Source organism: Ammospiza caudacuta, chromosome 25 (assembly GCF_027887145.1).
Source record: "Ammospiza caudacuta isolate bAmmCau1 chromosome 25, bAmmCau1.pri, whole genome shotgun sequence".
Lineage (NCBI taxonomy): Eukaryota > Metazoa > Chordata > Aves > Passeriformes > Passerellidae > Ammospiza > Ammospiza caudacuta.
The window spans coordinates 2,432,807-2,450,528 of NC_080617.1; the positions used below are offsets into that span (position 1 = coordinate 2,432,807).

At 51.3% G+C, this 17,722-nt stretch overlaps 1 protein-coding gene across 1 annotated transcript in view; it reads left to right on the forward strand.

The window, feature by feature from the left end:
• The first annotated feature begins 213 nt into the window (after positions 1 to 213).
• The window catches only part of HIVEP3 (HIVEP zinc finger 3), a 71,005-nt gene continuing 53,496 nt past the window's right edge, over positions 214 to 17,722 (forward strand). Inside the window, exons 1-2 of the mRNA XM_058819813.1 lie at positions 214 to 5,328; positions 11,865 to 12,010. Of these exons, the coding sequence (XP_058675796.1) occupies positions 214 to 5,328; positions 11,865 to 12,010 (5,261 nt within the window). The remainder of the gene's footprint in view (positions 5,329 to 11,864; positions 12,011 to 17,722) is intronic.

Sequence of the window (17,722 nt, forward strand, 5' to 3'; positions counted from 1 at the left end):
GAACTTTATTGACCTTGAAACGTTTTTTTTTTTGAATCAAATAGCAACTAGTGACACTTTAGTAAAATCTTAAATCAACAACCATCTCCTGGCGGCTCCAGCTTCGTAGCAAATGCAGGCAAAACAGGGAATCTACAGAGGAGACCTTTATTATTCCTAAATGAAGCCTGCCAAAACCTTCCCGAAATAGCATTCAAAGACCCTTTTAAGGTCATGGATCCTGAACAAAGCCAGAAGAGCACAAAAAAGGCTGAGGAAAGTCCAAGAAAGAGGCTTCCCAAAGGAGAGGCTTTCCAAGGCAGTATTTCATCCCCAACTACGTACCAGGGCAGCTCTGCTCCTTCCCAAGGAACCCCTCTCCGAGACATCATCTCGCAGCAGCACTTTTCCGGCTCTTTGCCCGTTCCACGAGAGGAGCCTCAGGAGAAGCCCGGCCACCAGAAACAACCCAAGCCCTCCTCCTTTGACCACCCCGCCCACATCCCGCAGCTTCAGCAGCACGCACTGGCACCAGCATTTATATCCCCGGGGAAGCCGGAGCATGTCCTGGAAGGTCCCACATGGCAGCTAGTTGATCCAGTCAGGCCAGGGCCCTCTGGCTCCTTCCCGTCTGCCGGGCTGCACGCCCACCACGGCCAGCTCCTCCCGTCCCACTCATCCATCATTCCCGCAGAGGACATGCCGGCCGTGCAGAAGGTGTTCATCCCCCGCCCCGCCCAGGTGTCCCTGAAGCAAGCTGAGGAGGTGCACAAGAAGGAGAAGAAGCCCCAGAAGCCGGGCAAGTACATCTGCCAGTACTGCAGCAGGCCCTGCGCCAAGCCCAGCGTGCTCCAGAAACACATCAGGTCCCACACGGGCGAGAGGCCCTATCCTTGCATTCCATGCGGCTTCTCCTTCAAGACCAAGAGCAATCTGTACAAACACAGGAAGTCCCATGCTCACCGGATCAAAGCCGGGCTGGCCTCAGGGATCGGAGCAGAGATGTACCCGTCGAGCCTGGAGATGGAGCGAATCGGTGGGGAGGAGTTCGAGGAGCCGACAGAAGGGGAGAGCACGGACTCGGAAGAGGAGACGGCGACAATGTCGGGGCACGCCGTGGAGCTGTCACCCAGGCAGAAGCACACCCTGCTCTCCAGCAGCCTGCTGAGCGCGGGGAGCCAAGGCTCCAGCCACGACCGCTGCTCGTTGTCCCATTCCAGCATGTCCCAGTCCCTCGAGGACAGCTCCCAGTTTGTGGAGCCGTCGTCAGAGCACGCCCTGAGCCATAAGTCCGAGGACACCCACACCATCAAGCAGAAGCTGGCGCTGCGCCTGAGCGAGCGCAAGAAGGTGATCGACGAGCAGGCGTTCCTGAGCCCCGGCAGCAAAGGCAGCACGGAGTCTGGGTACTTCTCCAGATCTGAGAGTGCGGAGCAGCAGATCAGCCCTCCCAACACCAACGCCAAATCCTACGCCGAGATCATCTTCGGGAAGTGTGGGCGGATCGGGCAGAGGACGGCGGCGCTGGCTGCAAACACAACCCAGGGGTTCCCACACCTGTCAGGTGATGAGAAGCCCAGCATGGTCCCGTTGTCTGTGCCTAGAACACAGGTGATCGAGCACATCACTAAGCTAATTACCATTAACGAAGCTGTTGTGGATACCAGTGAAATCGACAGCGTGAAGCCCAGAAGAAGCTCTCTTTCGAGGCGTAGCAGCATTGAATCCCCAAAGTCTGGTGCGTACAGAGAACCGTTTCAGTTCGATATCAAGTCTGGCTCCAGCAGCCAGCTGGATGCAGCGAAAGTGTTGGCATCCCACGGTGAAAAAATGAAGCCCGAACAATCATTGTTGTCACTTCAGCAATCCCACAGTGCCACAGAGACAGTGCCTCTCCTAAGAAGCCACTCAATGCCTTCTGCTGCATGCACTATAAGCTCCCCACACACCTTTAGAGGTAGCTACTCATTTGATGATCACATCACGGAGCCGGAAGTCTTAAGCCGCAGCCAAGCATTTTCCTCCCACCCTCGAATGCTAAAACGCCAACCAGCTATTGAGCTACCCTTGGGAGTGGAGTACGTCTCGGAGGAGCTCGGCTCTGCCAGCAAAGAAACTGTTCCCAAACCTCCCGAGGAGCCTGAAACCAAGGAAAGCGATCTTACCAAAAAGTCCCGCAAGGGCCCGAAGGGGAAAGGGTTCATGTACGAGTGCAACGTGTGCGGCGCTCGCTACAAGAAAAGGGACAACTACGAGGCCCACAAGAAGTACTACTGCTCAGAACTGCAGCTCTCCAAGCCCCGCTCTGCCACGTCCCACACCTCCTCAGAGCCAGAGAAGAGCGCGGCGGATCCCGACGTGTGGCCCCAGATGATGCATTACAAGCTGGGCAGCACCTTGGAGCTCACCCCGCTGCGCAAGAGGCGGAAGGAGAAGAGCCTGGGGGACGACGAGGAACCTCCGTCTTTCGAAGTGTCTGACACCCCCTCCTCCAGCACCGGCCCAAGCACTCAGTTTGCAAACCTGGCATCATCTGAGGTGGCTCTAAACCTGACCCGTGAATCCATGAAGTCACCAGCAGACTCGGGAAAATCCGCACCTTCCGAGGCCAGTGCCAGCTTCCAATCCAGGAACACCAAACCAGCTTCGAGCGCTGAGAGCAAGGAGAGGAGAACAACCTCCAAGGAGATCTCTGTCATCCAGCACACGAGCTCCTTTGAGAAGTCAGACTCCATCGAGCAGCCCAGCAGCTTGGAAGAGGACAAGCCCCTGTCCCAGTTCCCATCTCAGCCCACGCCCCAGCACAGCCGCCCCCCTCACTCCCTGCAGCCCAGGCTGGTCCGCCAGCCCAACATCCAGGTCCCTGAGATTCTGGTCACGGAAGAGCCGGACAGACCAGAAACAGAGCCAGAACCTCCTCCAAAGGAGCCAGAGAAAACCGAGGAGTTCCAGTGGCCACAGAGGAGCCAGACTCTTTCCCAGCTCCCTGCGGAGAAGCTCCCACCCAAAAAGAAGCGGCTCCGGCTGGCAGAAATGGCCCAGTCCTCCGGGGAGTCCAGCTTTGAGTCCGTCTCTCTCACCCGGAGCCCCAGTCAGGAGAGCAGCCTCTCCCACGGCTCCAGCCACTCCATCTCCTTTGACCGGGATGACCACACCAAGCCAGAGTCGAGTAGCCAGCCCTCCGAATCCCACCCAAAACCTCCTGGCGTTGGCTCCCATATGCTGATGGTCCCCAGCCACCATCACCATTCCAGGGAAATGCGGAGATCTGCTTCCGAGCAGACACCCAATGTGTCCCACCCTTCCCAGATGTCAGAGACTCGCAGCAAATCCTTCGACTACGGGAGCTTGTCGTCCACTCCTGCCTCCACCCCCGGCCCCTCCACCTCCTCGGCTCCTCAGGAGAGGAGGAAATGCTTCCTGGTGCGGCAGGCGTCCCTCACCAGGCACCCCGAACACGAGCCAGACCCGGCCCCACTGGGCTGGCCAGACACGGAGGATCCCGCTCCTTCTTCAAGTAAATCTCCTGCCACGAGTTTGCCCCATCAGCCGACCACGTCCTCCCCTTTGCCTTCTCACGGCACCTACCCGAGTGACAAGAGCCAGCCAAAGGACAGCCCCGAGCCATCCTACAGCCCGCCATACACAGAGGCTCTGCAGGTGTTCCACCACCCCGTGCCACAGCTGACGCTGCACGAGAAGCACTTCATGGCCCCTCAGGTTTCCATATTCCCCTACCAGCACCTCCTGCCGCAGCCGGGGCAGTCTGCAGAGCTCTTTGCCGCACACACCATGTCTGACATCCTCTCTGCCCAGTTCTCCATGCCTCAGATCCCTCCCTCCATATTTCAGACCCCGCCGCTGCCCCTCCCGCAGACACTCATCCACCCGGGCCCGCTCCACATCGCTCCTCCCTTGATGTCTCACCCCGCTGAGATGTCCTTCAGGCACCCTTCGTTCCTGCCTGTGCACTACCCTGGCTCCTCCCCGATCCCCTCAGCCTTCTTCCTGCCTCTCCAGTCTCAGTTTGCCCTCCACTTGCCAGGTGATGCTGGTGGACATTTGCCACAGATCAAATCCAGTTTGTTCTCAGCAGCAGGAAGCTCCAGCCTGTCTCCATGCACAGATTATGACTCGGACAGCAGGTTGCACCCTCTGACCTGCGCAGCGAGTCCCGCGCTCTCTGTCACCGTGACCCAGCTCGTTGTCCCCACCCGGACAGAGCCCATGGTGTCCCTGGTTGTCCCCGTCCGCATCCAGACCAACATGCCCTCCTATGGCAGCGCCATGTACACCACACTCTCCCAGATCCTGGTCACACAGTCCCAGTGCAGCTCCTCCACCATCGTTCTCCCCAAATTTGATGACCGCCAGCCCAAGGGCGCCCTGGTGTGCAGCGCTGATGTCCATGGGCTGGGGTTTGACCTGGCCCAGATGATCACAGAGGAGCAGAGAAGCCTTTTCCAGAGCCCATACCTGAGAGTTCCCCTGCCCTTGCCGGAAAGAAAGGGCTACATGCCCCTCACCTGCCCCTCAGACAGCATCCTCGGCCTGGAAGGGGGCCCCTCCACAGTTGGGGGCAGCAAAAGGATGCTGTCCCCAGCTGGCAGTTTAGAGCTGACCATGGAGACACAGCAGCAGAAGAGAGTGAAGGAGGAGGAAGTGTCTGAAGTAGAGGAGAAGCTGGAAGTGGTGAAGCCACCCAGTGCAGTAGAGGAAGCGAAAAAGCAGGATAAATCTCACTTCCTTGCGGAAAGCCAAGACAGGGTGGAGGTTGAGACACCACCCAGCGTGTCCGTGGAGCAGCCGGAGCCAAAGGAAACCCCGAGCAGTTCCCAGCAAGCAGCGTCCCGGCCGGGTTCCCCCAGCTTTGAGACACTGCAGGAGTACGAGCAGCCAGCTGGCAAACAGTTCCTCAGCCAGGAGCCTCTGCAGCCCGTCAAGAAGGAAGACTCCAAAGAACTGGTGGAGCAGCCTCCACCAACCCCTGCCAGCACTGCCCCCGTGCCTGAGGGTGCCGCCAGTGCGGGGAAGGCTCGGGAAGGCACCGACACCAAGAAGGTCCTGCAGTTCCCCAGTCTCCACACAACCACTAATGTCAGTTGGTGCTATTTAAACTACATCAAGCCAAATCACACCCAGCAAGCAGATGGGCGCTCCTCGGTGTACTCCAGCTGGTGCATCAGCCTCTACAACCCCAACCTGCCCGGGGTGTCCACCAAGACAGCCCTGGCCCTGCTGAGGTCCAAGCAGAAGGTGAGCAAGGAGATCTACACCATGGCCACCGCGCCGCGGCCTGAGGCGGGCAGGCTGGTCCCGGCCGGCTCCAGGAAGCCCAAAATGACCGAGGTAATGCAATCCTATCTCTTCTTTCTGCTGATCCATTTGGATGCGTGGGTAGCGGGGGCTGAGGGCCGGGGCGTGGCTGTGCTCGGCGTGGTCGGGGTGTACTCGTCCCGCTGGCGCTGGGAGAAGCGCCTGCTCTCAGTGAAGCTCTTAGAGTGAAGAGCCCAAACCCCACTGAAAGCCCAACCCAGGGGGCAGGAGAGCCTGCTCCCAGGCCAGGGTTCTGTTCTCCAGTTCCTACTTGCTTTGTAGCCCAAAAAGTAGGAATCACCACCACCACCCCAGGAACCACCACAGCTCCAGCACAAAGGATTAGACTTCATTTGCATTTGTCTTGATATTTCAAACAGCTTTACAACTTCCTTATTTTTCTTTTTTTTTTTTTTTTTTTTTTTTTTTTTTTTTTTTTTTTTTTTTTTTTTGTTTAAACGCTGTTATAATTCCCTGCATTTTGCATGTTAGAAATGAAGAAAAAGGATTACCTTGGGGAAATGGGATTCTGTCTGGTTGTGCATCTGCTCATCTCACATTAATGAACATGGAGAGGCATGCTTAAAAGTATTTAAAAAATATTAAAGGGAGATTTGCAAGTGTATTTAGGCCCCTGAAGAAGCACAAAGGCTGACAGTGACATTTATAAAAGTGCCTCAGCGGGTCAGACACATTTTGTTAAACACCCCCGTGGTTTGATCCATTTGGTCTATAGCTGTCCACCTGCTTTTCCAGGTATTTAAGGATATTTTATGCCTAGTTTTAGAGTTAAGACTTCACAGTGGCTTCCCAGGGGCAGGGCTCCCCCAAGGCATTGCCCACACGGGCGCAGAAGTCTTTAAAACCCTCCTGTGAGCTGCCTAATTTTATGTATCTCATTTTAAAGCCAGACTTTACCCTTCCTGCTTAATGCTGAACCAAACAGATCCCTTTAATCCAGATCATGTTCATGTAGATTAGCCAACAGAATCGCTCTAAAGATTTTGCAATTTGATATTCATCTCAAGTCAATTTATACTGATGGATTATTCATTTTATTTCTGTGTCATGAAATGAACTCTGAATATTAAATTTATCATAATCGCTGCTGCAGCTGCTGCTTATAAATATGTTTTAAAATACACAGTAGAATCACTTTGATTCAATAAATCTTTATTTCTATTCAGCATTTCCATTACTCTCCTGCAGAAATCCAAGAGACAGATTTCTAGGGACACGAGGGCAGATAATTACCTGAGCAGTGCAATAACCACGCTGAGATTTATGCACTATTTCTCCAAGGGTTTTATCCGAGTGGTGCCGTAGCACCCTGGATTTCAATCCCTAAAGGAAGTGCCTGTGCTGCTCTGAGCCCTGCTCTTTGCCATGGTGCTAAAACCCACACCCAGTGAGTGTCCACAGGTACCAGACCCTCCCACCCCGAAGGGAAATGTTAAACAGGGGTTAAAGGGTTAAAGGGTTCAGCCCTCACTCGTCCAAACCCACATTTCACTGCATGCATTTCCCCCAAAGCCTCCTAAATCCCTTCAGCCAACCCCTCCAAGCTGCCTGGTGGAGCAGGTTCAGGTTCCCATGGCTCAATGTACCAAAGGCAGAGTTCACCCTGCCCAGTTCACCTGGAACCAGTGGATCCTAACCCAGCCCTGCTCCCGCGTGGCTGGCAGAGCCCCTGAGAGCTATAGCAGAGATAAATCAAATTATTGCCAAGCACAGCACTAATTTGTGATCAGTGGTGATCAGGGTGAAATCAAATTATTGCCAAGCACAGCACTAATTTGTGATGCGTGGTGATCAGGGTGAAATTCTCCATGCAGGGTGTGAAACACAGGTGGGGAAGCAGCAGCTGGCCAGGACATTCAGCCCTCACTCATCCAAACCCACATTTCACTGCATGCATTTCCCCCAAAGCCTCTAAACCCCCTCAACCAACCCCTCCAAGCAGGTTCAGGTTCCCATGGCTCAGTTTGTGAAGAGTTCACCCTGCCCAGTTCACCTGGATCCTAAACCCAGCCCTGCTCCCGCGTGGCTGGCAGAGCCATGAGAGCTGCAGCAGAGATGAATCGAATTCTTACCAAGCACAGCACTAATTTGTGATCAGTGGGGATGAAATCCTCCATGCAGGGTGGGGAAGCAGCAGCTGCCAGGACGTGCAGCAGCCGTAGCATCACTCCAGGGTTGGAGTCCAGCCCTCAGCTAACTCTGCTCGGGCTCCTTGCCCTCCATATTCCCTCCTCCATGTAACTCCAGGGTGTCAGTTCCTCCCAGGAGATGTAAAAAGCTCTGGTGTTTTGTACAGTTATGCATGCAGCAAACAGTAGTTCTGTACGTGCTGTCTCCGTCCTTGCCTTGGGGTTTCAATTTCCAGTGGGATTTGCTGAGCAGAAAATTCTGGAATTCTGGAGTGGCTGCGGGCTCCAACGTGCATGTAGGGATGGCTGGTGACACTGTACTGGGGCTTGCACTCTCTGTAAATTCCAACAAGACTGTAACAGGGGATAGTAGTGACTGTATGATTTTGGCTCTCTGGTGCCTTTCATCTGTCAATGTTTTTGTGCTTTCGAAAGTTGCAATAAATAAACCTCGTGCTACATCTAGCAAGTCAATTGTTTTGTATTCCTCAGTAAGCCTGGAAAGGCTGTCCCCTGCAGTGCTCTGAGCCCATAGCTCCCATCAGGAGGTGAAGTCACAACCCTAAAAGTTTAATTTTTGAGGGTTCTGAGTTTCTCCTGCTGCTGATTTCCTCACTGTCATCTCCATGCCCACAGCCACCAGCTCAAGACCATTCCTGCTGTTTAATGTTTCAAATGGCTCCTGGGCCTTTTGTCATGGAATTCCTGGCACTTTTAGGGGCACAGGACTGCACAGGGACCATTCCCAGGAGGCTTCTAGGATGGGTGTGTGGATGGTGTGACCACGGGGCTGACCTGGCCCCAAGGACAGAGAGTACCCTGGGTGCATTTAATGCTCTGAGCTGATCTCCTGAAATTCCTGGGCAAATTTGAAATGCTTGACCCCAGTTTTGCAAAGCAACTTTTGAGTGAGTCCATCCCTCCTGTTGAACATCCCGTGGCAGTTCCAGCAGCTGGGGGGGCTGGGTTATATCCCCCTGGATTCTGTAGGACTCTGTTGGAGCTGCTCACTCTGCGGCTTCCCCTGAAGTTCCTGCTGGATTCTGTGGGATTCTGTTGGAGCTGCTCACTCTGTGGCTTCCCCCAAAACTCCAGAATTCCACCGGGATTCTGTAGGACTCTGTTGAAGCTGATCACTCTGTGGCTTCCCCCAAAACCAGGGGAGACAAGGAGGCTCCACTGGGGTGATTCATCCCCCACAGCCCAGGCTGAGGTGAGGCAGGTGAATCACCTGGGCAGCTGCCACTGCTGCCAGCCAGAGCCAAGGGTGCCCAGCTTTGCTTCAGCCTTCAGGGGCTGCCTGCAGGCCAAAACCCCTCTGAAAACTGCTCTCCAGCCTTCCATCAATTGCAGAGAATGTGAGGATATGGATCCAGGACCCTCATCCAGGATATGGATTCAGCTGGATGTCAGAGTGACTGTGGGAGAAGTGACCTGGGGGAAAGGCTCTGCTTTCCTTTTTCTAGAGATCCCGGCGGGGCTGTAGGGGACAAACATTCCAACATATCATTCCAGGTTGGAGAACTCTCCCTGGCTTTGTCCTGTTCGGATTTAGCGGGCAACATCCCAATATTTTGTTCCAGGTTGAAGAGCTCACCTGCATTTTTTTTGTTAGGATTTAGAGGAGCAACATCCAACATTTCATTCCAGGTTGGGGACCTCTCCCTGGCTTTGTCCCAGGATTTAGGACATCCCAATATTTGATTATAGATGTGGAGAGCTCTCCCTGGCTTTGTCCTATTAGGATTTAGGGAGAAATATCCCAACACTTTGTTCCAGGTTGAAGAGCTCACCTGCATTTGCTTTTTGTAACGATTTAGAGGGCAACATCCCAACATTTCATTCCAGGTGTGGGTTTGTCCTGTTGGGATTTAGAGGGCAATATCCCAATATTTCATTCCAGGTTGGAGAGCTCACCTGCATTTGTTTTGTTAGGATTTAGAGGGCAGTACCCCATTATTCCATTCCAGGTGTGCAGAGCTCTCCCTGGCTTTGTCCCAGGATTTAGGACATCCCAACATTTCATTCCAGGTGTGCAGAGCTCTCCCTCATCCCACCCACAGATGCAGCTTTGATGTTCAGGTCCATCCTATAACAAACACGTTCATCGTGTAGGTGAGGTGTCAGGGCATGACTTAAACCTTGGGCTGGACAAGGTTTAGACACAAAATCCCCTCAACAAGTGGCAATTTAACAGTGAAAAAGCAGATTTGGCCCTGGGAACGTGTGGGGAGGTTGAGGATTCTTTTCTCCCATGGGTTTTGTGGCTTTCTCTGGGCTGTGCCCTTGGCAGCAAAAGGAAATCACCCAGGAATGCTGATTTATGTCAGGCTGAGGTGGCTGAAACCCAAATTTGTGTGAATGTGTGTGAATGTGGGGGAAACCTGGAGGTTCAGTGTATGAATTCTGAAGACAGCCCCTCTCCAGACCTTTCAGATGTGCATTTCAGAGAGAGCATTATCCAGGGACAGAGATTTGGGAACAGACACCCCACATGCTCAGGGTCACCCCAGCCACCACACTTCCCTTCATCCTTCATTTTTCCAGGTGGCAAGAGCTGGATAACCTGGAAGGAGCAATTAAAAAACTTGTCAGATGTAGGAGTACTTTTTTGTGTTGACAGAGTGACAAAACTATCCTTTGTCTCCTTAAAAAGGAAAAAAGCCCAAAAGTTTCTTTCCTCAATTAGCAAAAAAGACGCCTCATAAGACCTAAGAAACTTCACCTCAAACTCAAGGATAGCCAATTGGATAGAAGCCAAAAAAATTACTAGAAAAAGAAGAAAACAAAGAAACTAATTGCTTTTTTGAAGTGTTTTACCAAGAGCAAGAGCCTCTTGCACCTAGCTCGGTTTTTCTCTGTGAGGAGTTTTGTTATTTTGCCTTTTATGAAAACTTTTTTATTTCCAACGCTACCACAAAAGCCATCCTGCTAATTTTATGCCTTCTAAAGTAGCTGAGCTATCTTATGTGTAATAAAAATCTCCAAAAACTTTTGAGACCTTGTTGGAACCCAGGACATTCCTCTGGCTGCCCTGGAGAACTTGAGACCCTGGCAGGGGGCTCATAGACTTTGGCATGGAGTCAAAACCACCTGTGCCTTTGATTTTAGCCCATGGAAACAATTGCCAACTTTGTGTGAGGATTTACAAGCCACAAGAGTTTGAATAGAATGATAGTGAATTTATCATCATGCGAAAATGTAGAATTTTGGGGTTTTTAGAATGAGGGTTCAAGAGGAAAGATGGAGGAATCTGGGCGTGTCCTGTCCTTCTTCTTCTTGTTGTCCTCCATCTTCTGCTGTGATGGTGGCACTTATGGGTTGGTTTAGAGTAGAGACAGACTGTCTAACATAGGTGATAGGTATTGGAAAATTATTGAAAACAAAGTACATGTAGTTTTTAGTATAAAAAGCCAAAACCACCCCAAGGCTGTCAGTGTGCCACAAACTGACCTGCTGGACAGACCTCAGCAGGTCAGAGAAAGAATGTGTTAGGAAAATGAATCCACAAACACCAGAGGTTTGTGTCCAAAAGGGAGACAGAAGAGTCCTTTTACTTTATTCCAATAAAGGGAGAGGCCATGGGGCATCCCCCGGGGTCTCTCCAATTTTTGGAGTATGCAGCCTCCTTTTTATCCGAATTTCCCAGCTGCATTTCCCTTCTCTCTTTCCCCATTTCTGAGGTACTTGAGAGGTTCAGAGTCCCCAATATGATTGATACTAAAGATTCCCCTCCAATGTATAACCCTCCCTTTTGATTGTTAATTCTCACAGAATTTAGGGGTTTTCCTTCCCCATTGTTTCTTTCATCTTTCAATGTCTAATTTCATTTATCAGCAAACCTAAAGTTTATTTGTAAAATCAAATATCTTTTCCCATTCATCAATCAGTGGAATCCTTCCCATTGTTTCTTTTATCTCCCAGTGCTGGTTTTATCTCCCAGCAGACCCACAGCTGATTTGGAAAGACAAATCTGCTATTCCTCTCAAATGTTATAGATAAGAAATAATAAACAACCTTGAAAATGAGAACAGAGAAATCCTGACACTTCTTTGGTCTCGGGGCTGGGAAAAAAGAGACTTTCCAACACTTTGGGGTCATCTCAACACCAGAGAGACCCCGTCAAGCCCTAGCTCAAAAAGACTCCTGTATCAGTCAGGATCAGCAAATCCCGCACAACCCTGAGGGCACCAAATCCAGCAGGAGGGCCCCAAATGCAGCAGCAGGGCCCCAAATGCAGCAGCAGGGCCCCAAATGCAGCAGCAGGGCCCCATTTGTTGGGGGGGTGCCCCAATTCCAGCCCCTGGTGTCAGGATCAGTGCTGGGGCAGCGCTGGCTCTGCTGGGGCTGTTTGCTCTGTGTGTCCTGCCAGTGATTCTGTCTGTAATCATGGATTGTTTTGCTCTTTTGGGGAGATAGGTTCATTTGCCTTCGCTCCTTTCTAATGAAGGTCGAAAAGATATAACTAGAGCTGAGAAGGAAGAGGAGAAAAGGGGAAAATCAGAAGAAGAGGCTCTTGTGACCAAGCGAGGGGAGCCGGTGAGGATCAAGATCTTTGAAGGAGGGTGAGTGTCTCGTTTTATTTATTTCTCTTCTTGTGTCTCACACTTGTGTAGAGTTGTTACAATGATGGCAAGGTGCCACTGGAGGTGAGCAGATGGAGCTGGATTTCAGTTTATTTTCCACAGCCACTGTTATAAAACTCAGCCCTCCAGAACTGGAGTGCATTAATTTCCTATTTTTGAGCTGTCTTTAAGTCAGCAGTCACCTGGATCTCTTCTCTGAGTGGGTGGTTGAGTGAAGAGCACAAATCCATCTCGCAGCTGTCTCTGAGGTGATGTCTCTGTATCTCCTCAATCTTTCCAAAGATTGCCTTCTCCTGCAAATGATGTTCCTGATGATTGTTCCCATTCTGAGGAGGGTCTGGGCAGGTCTTTCCTGATGCCTGGGGTATGGGTGGGGAACTAAAGAAGCGTTTTGTTTGTGTGATTTCCATCCCACACAACTGAAATAGCTCAAACCAGAATGGATGCAAGGCCTTAATTTGATGTGCATCTCAAACCTGGGCTCCAGGTAACCCAGGGGGTGCCTCAGGAATTCAACACTGGTCTAATGCTGCTGTTTATTTCTTTAAAATTTTAAAAAATAGCTCACAAGCAATGTGTCTGGGGATTGCAATTAAAGATTATCCTTCTTGGGTCTTGCAGAGGGACCCAAATTGGTGCAAGCAATTTCCAGCAGGATTTATCAGTTCTGCCCTTGCTATTGGGTGCTCTTGGTTTCTGTGTGTTAAAAAAGGCTTTCATTAGGCTGTGCTTGTGGTTTTTCTGCTGTTACCAGATGAAATTTGCTTTTATTTTAAAATACCTGGTTAGCAGATGGTCAAACTAGCAAAGCAAGGGGTAAAATCAGTGCTTGGGGACAGAACAGCTGCTTGTTGGTCAGGAGAGCTCAGCTCTGCCCCAGCTGTGGGCTCTGTGTGCCCAGCTCAGGTTTGGGCAGGGATGGGAGATGCAAAGAGCCAAACAAGGCAAACCCTGCCATGGCTGTGGCCTGGCTTGGCTCAGGGAGCAGCAGAATGAGAGATGTGAAAGACTCAGGAAATCTCTGTCACCCTCCTGTGGCAGATGGGACCCCTGGGACCCACTGGGATGGTGACTTGCTTTGGAAAGACAGGAGTCTGCTAAGGAAGGCAGGAGCCTCCCCTGAAATGAAGAATGTAAACCCTTCCCACCCCTCCCAATTGCTATAAATTTTAAATTTAGGGGCTCTCAGGCAAAAATATGGGAGCAGGAATAACAGTTCTTTAATAGGGAGGAAAATAAAAGGATAAAATAAACAATGCAGTGAACTAAACCAACAGTGCCAGAGTCAGAACCCAACCTGACACCCTGTGGGTCAGGCTGTTGGCAGCAGTGCCATTGGAATTGTGGCTCAGCCCTCCTGCAGTGTCAGGGCTGGTTCTGCTGGAGCAGGGATCCTGCAGAAAGGTGCAGTCTCTGCCTCTGAAGATCCAGGGGCAGAGGCAGCTGCTGTTCCTCTGGGCAATCCAGTGCAGAAGCCGTGCTGGTGTTGCAGAATCTCCAGATTCTATCCGGGTAGGAATGCTTGGCTCCTCCCTCTGGGCTCCCATCTCCCAATGGGATGCTGTAGTTCTTATCAGCCATGCAGGGACATTCCATAGCTGTTATCAGCAGGTGTCTCCCTGGAGGGAGGAGTGGGTGTGGTCGCTCAAAGAGAGGGATAAGGCAAACTGCCCACTTGACAAAGATAATCTGCCATACAGATGGTAATAGAAAACATCTTGCATTGCAATTTACAACAGATGGGTTTTATTGCCTTCAATGCCATGGGAACCTCAGTTCCCTGGGACTGGATGGTCCCTGTAGCTGTTCAGGGGGGTTCCTGCATTTCTTCCTGGCCCTAATTGAAGCAGCTCAGCATTACCAGGACTGAAATTCGCCCTGCCCCTGTCAGAGCAGCTCAGGGGGCCAGAGCAGCTCAGTGCTGCACCCCTCGTGCTGTGCTCACACAGGGGTGGCTTTGTCCCCACCCCAGCACAGCCAAGGGACAGCAGGGTCTGTGCGGCTGCCAGGGTCTAATGCTGCTGTTTATGTCTTAAAACTGTTAAATTGCTTTTCCCGTTTGCTGCCATTCCCAGGATGGACTCTGGGAGCAGAGGGCTGGGGACACTCAGGCCATGTCCTTGTGCATGGCAGCCACAAAACAGAGATCTGTGCCATCTAGGGAATGTGCCAGCCATCCTCAAACTGTGTTGGCTTTAATTTTACCCTTCCTGTGGCTCTGCCTGTGTCCCTCTGGCTGGGACTCACCAGGAGCTCACAGCAATGAATTCCATGCCTGAATTCCATGTCTGGATGCCATGGCACTGCCCAGGGCCAGAAGGACAGGCTGTGCTCCCTGTGCCCCTGCCTCATTCCCACAATGAGGTTTTGGTGTCGGGGTGTGCAGCCCCAGCAGCCAGGACCTTTTCCTGCTGTTCTGTTCCAGCTATCTGCCAGGACCCTTTCCTGCTGCCCCTTCCCAGGTATCTGCCAGGACCTTTTCCTGCTGCTCTTTCCCAGGTATCTGCCAGGACCTTTTCCTGCAGACAATTCCACAGGTGCCTGGTCTGTTCTTCAAGCTCCCAAATGGAACAGATTCCCTTTCCTGGCCATCTCTTGAAAATGTTTTATACCAAGTGCAGCCATTTTCAAGACATTATTTCACTCTCCTATTTTGCTTTTTTTCCCTATTAAAATTTCTTCCTTGACTCATTTTTCCCTTTATTTATTGGTTTCACACTGAATGCTGCTGGCCAGGCCCATCCTTCCAGGGGATGCAGTTGGACTCAAAGCTTTTGTATCCATGCCATGCTTTCTTGTCTCATCCAAGGAGTGAGATTATAAAGAAATTCACAAAATGTGCACTTGCTGCAACTCTTTTAGCTCCTTCTTCTCATTTTTTATTTCCTTGGAGCTCTTGCTTTTCTCTCTGCCATCTTCAGCACTTTTCCTTCTGTAGAGTCTTCTGGCTTCCCCAATCCCATTACTTTTCCCAATCCCATCACTTTCCCCCTCAGAACACTTCCAGAACCATCTCTGAGATTTCTCCTGCTGCTCTCCAGCCTCCTAGCTGGAATTTTATTCCTTGGCTTTCAGGGAAACCAGAAAAGCCAAATTTCCTCTTTTCACCATACTCTCTTGTCAGGAAGGAGCTCATGAACCCTTTCAGAGCACTGGGGGCAGCTTGGCTCCCCTTGTCTCCCCTGGAGGTGTCTCCTCCACAGCTCTGGGAGTGGATTGCCTTCTGTGAAAAGAAGTCCTTTCCTCAGGGTCTGGGTATCTGTTGAAAGGTAACTTTTAGGGCTCTAAAACCTTGCAGGGTCCTAGCTGCTAAAAGCCTTAGTTTTTGAGAAATCCAACAATGTTTGTCAATTTAGAGCTAGGTACTGCCCTGTCGGCCTGGGCGAATGGCCACAAAATGGAGGCATTTTTCCATGGGAAAAAGGAATTATTTCCCCAGAGTCTGGGTATCAGTTGAAAGGTGGTCTTTAGGGCTCTAAGGATTTGCAGGGTCCTAGTTGCTGGCAGCTTTAGTTTTGGAGAAATCCAGCAAAATTTCCCAATTTCTAACCTGGCGCCGCCCTGTCAGCCAGAGCGAGTGGCCTCAAATGGAGGCCATTTTCTGTGTGAAAAAGAAGTCCTTTCCCCAGGATCTGGGTATCAGTTGAAATGTGACTTTTAGGGCTCTAAAACCTTGCAGGGTCCTAGTTGCTGGCAGCTTTAGTTTTGGAGAAATCCAGCAAAGTTTGCAGATTTCTAGCCTTCTAACCTCTGTTTCCCCCTGGGAAGGGTTTGGATCCAGCACTTGGGGGTTCCTGGAGGTTCCTTGAGCCTGGGTTTGGGATCAGGGCTCAGCAGTGCCGAGCATGGGGCTCAGCTCTTCCCTCCCCTCTCCTCTCTGTGTGAAGGATTTGTGGTGCCAGCTCAGGATGAAGCCCTGGGGTCCCAGAGGAACTGGCTGTGGAGATTTGCAACTCCTGGTGAGCTCCCAGCCCTTCCAGCACCGGGCTCCTGATGGGAAGTGTTGGTGATGGGGAGAGCCAGGGAGACTAACTCAGTGATCAGAATCTGATTTTATTGTGGGATACAAACACTTTTTTACTATTTCAGGGAGACCAGTAATGTGTACTGCAGTGATCAGGTTAAAATCACACACACAAACTTATGCATATAACAACATCTCTTGCTTGCAGAGTTTAATGGGTTTTTCCTTTTCTGGTAAATCCATCTGATTGAATCTTCTTGCAATCCAGGTCTAATTTTCAAAGCTCCGTTTGCTTTTGCCAAGGCATCCTGTTATCAAATCTCTTCTGTCTGCCAGGTCCAAAATCCATCATCTCTCTTGTGTCCCCCAGCATTCCACAAGGAAGGGGCTCTGCAGACCCTCTGCAGCCTCTCTGGTGCCCTGGAAGCCTCAGGAGGGTCCTGCATGGTCCTGCCTTGACCTCTCCACATTGCACTGGGGCTGGGTCCGCGGGGTTTTCTGCTGGAAGAACAAATTCCTCTTGGAGAGGAACTGAGTGCCTTGAGGTCACTCCATGTGTAATTTCAGCCACAGCTTTTTATTTGGAATCGTGGAATTCTGTCAGACTGGATCAATCCCCACTCTGAGCAGATGGCCCCAGCCCTTGAGGGGAGGCTGGAGTCATTTAACACCCCAAGGACAAGTTGGGGGCTGCACAGGCTCCTCAGGTTGTGCTTGGGAGAGCCATTAAACAGCCAGGTCAATGCCTGAGCTCCTCAAGGATCCAATCAAAACATCCACTGGGCTCCATTAAACAGCCAGGTCAATGCCTGAGCTCCTCAGGAGCCAATCAAAACATCCACTGGGCTCGTCCTGAGGGATGCTCTGCTGGTCTGGAGCAGGGAAAATGATCTCTGAAGGTCAGGCTGGCCAGCAGGAGAAGTGCTGTGGTTCCTTGGTGGCTCGGTGTCACCTTCATCACCCCCCTGGGGTGCCCATTCTGCAATCTGACATCATGGAACCAGAGATTGGTATCGACCTGGGGCGGGCTGGGGTCTGTGCTGCTCTCAGGCTCTGCTCAGGCATGTGGTCCCTGCTTGCTGCCATCCCCACCATGGAACCTGACAGCAGAGGGGTGGGGATGCTCAATCCCTGTCCTTCTGCTTCACAGCCCAGCCTTCTGTGCTGTTATGGGGACAATTAGTTGGTTTAGTTAATTAGTTAATTATGACCAGTGGGAAAAACAGTACCAAGATCTATACAGCTAAAAACCTTAACTGACATCCCCAAACCAGTGCCATGTGTAATTGTCTCTTTGGAAAACCTCCCTTTTAACTGCTTTAGGGGAAAAAAAACAGTTATGGCTGTAATGTTAGGATTGGAGGCACAAATATCTGAGTATCCTGGCATTCCCAGCATAAAAACACCTTCCCTTCACACCATCCCCTGAAAAAAACCCACACATCCACAAGGAGGGCATTTCACTTCAGAGGGATGCTCAGAGTGGGGCTGTGCCCCAAAGGCTGCTCCACTCTGTGGTTTGGAGGAATCCAAACCCTTCCCTCTTTGTCTTCAACAATATGTGACAGAGTTGGAGGTGCCCAGCCATGGGATCTCCTGAACTGAGATCTCCTGAACTGGGGCTCTGAACTGGGGTTGTAAATCCGCATCTCTCTCAAGCCTGGATGCAGCCCATTTCTGAATGATCGGAGATGCCTGAAGCTGACCTTCACCTTCCCTGGTGAGCC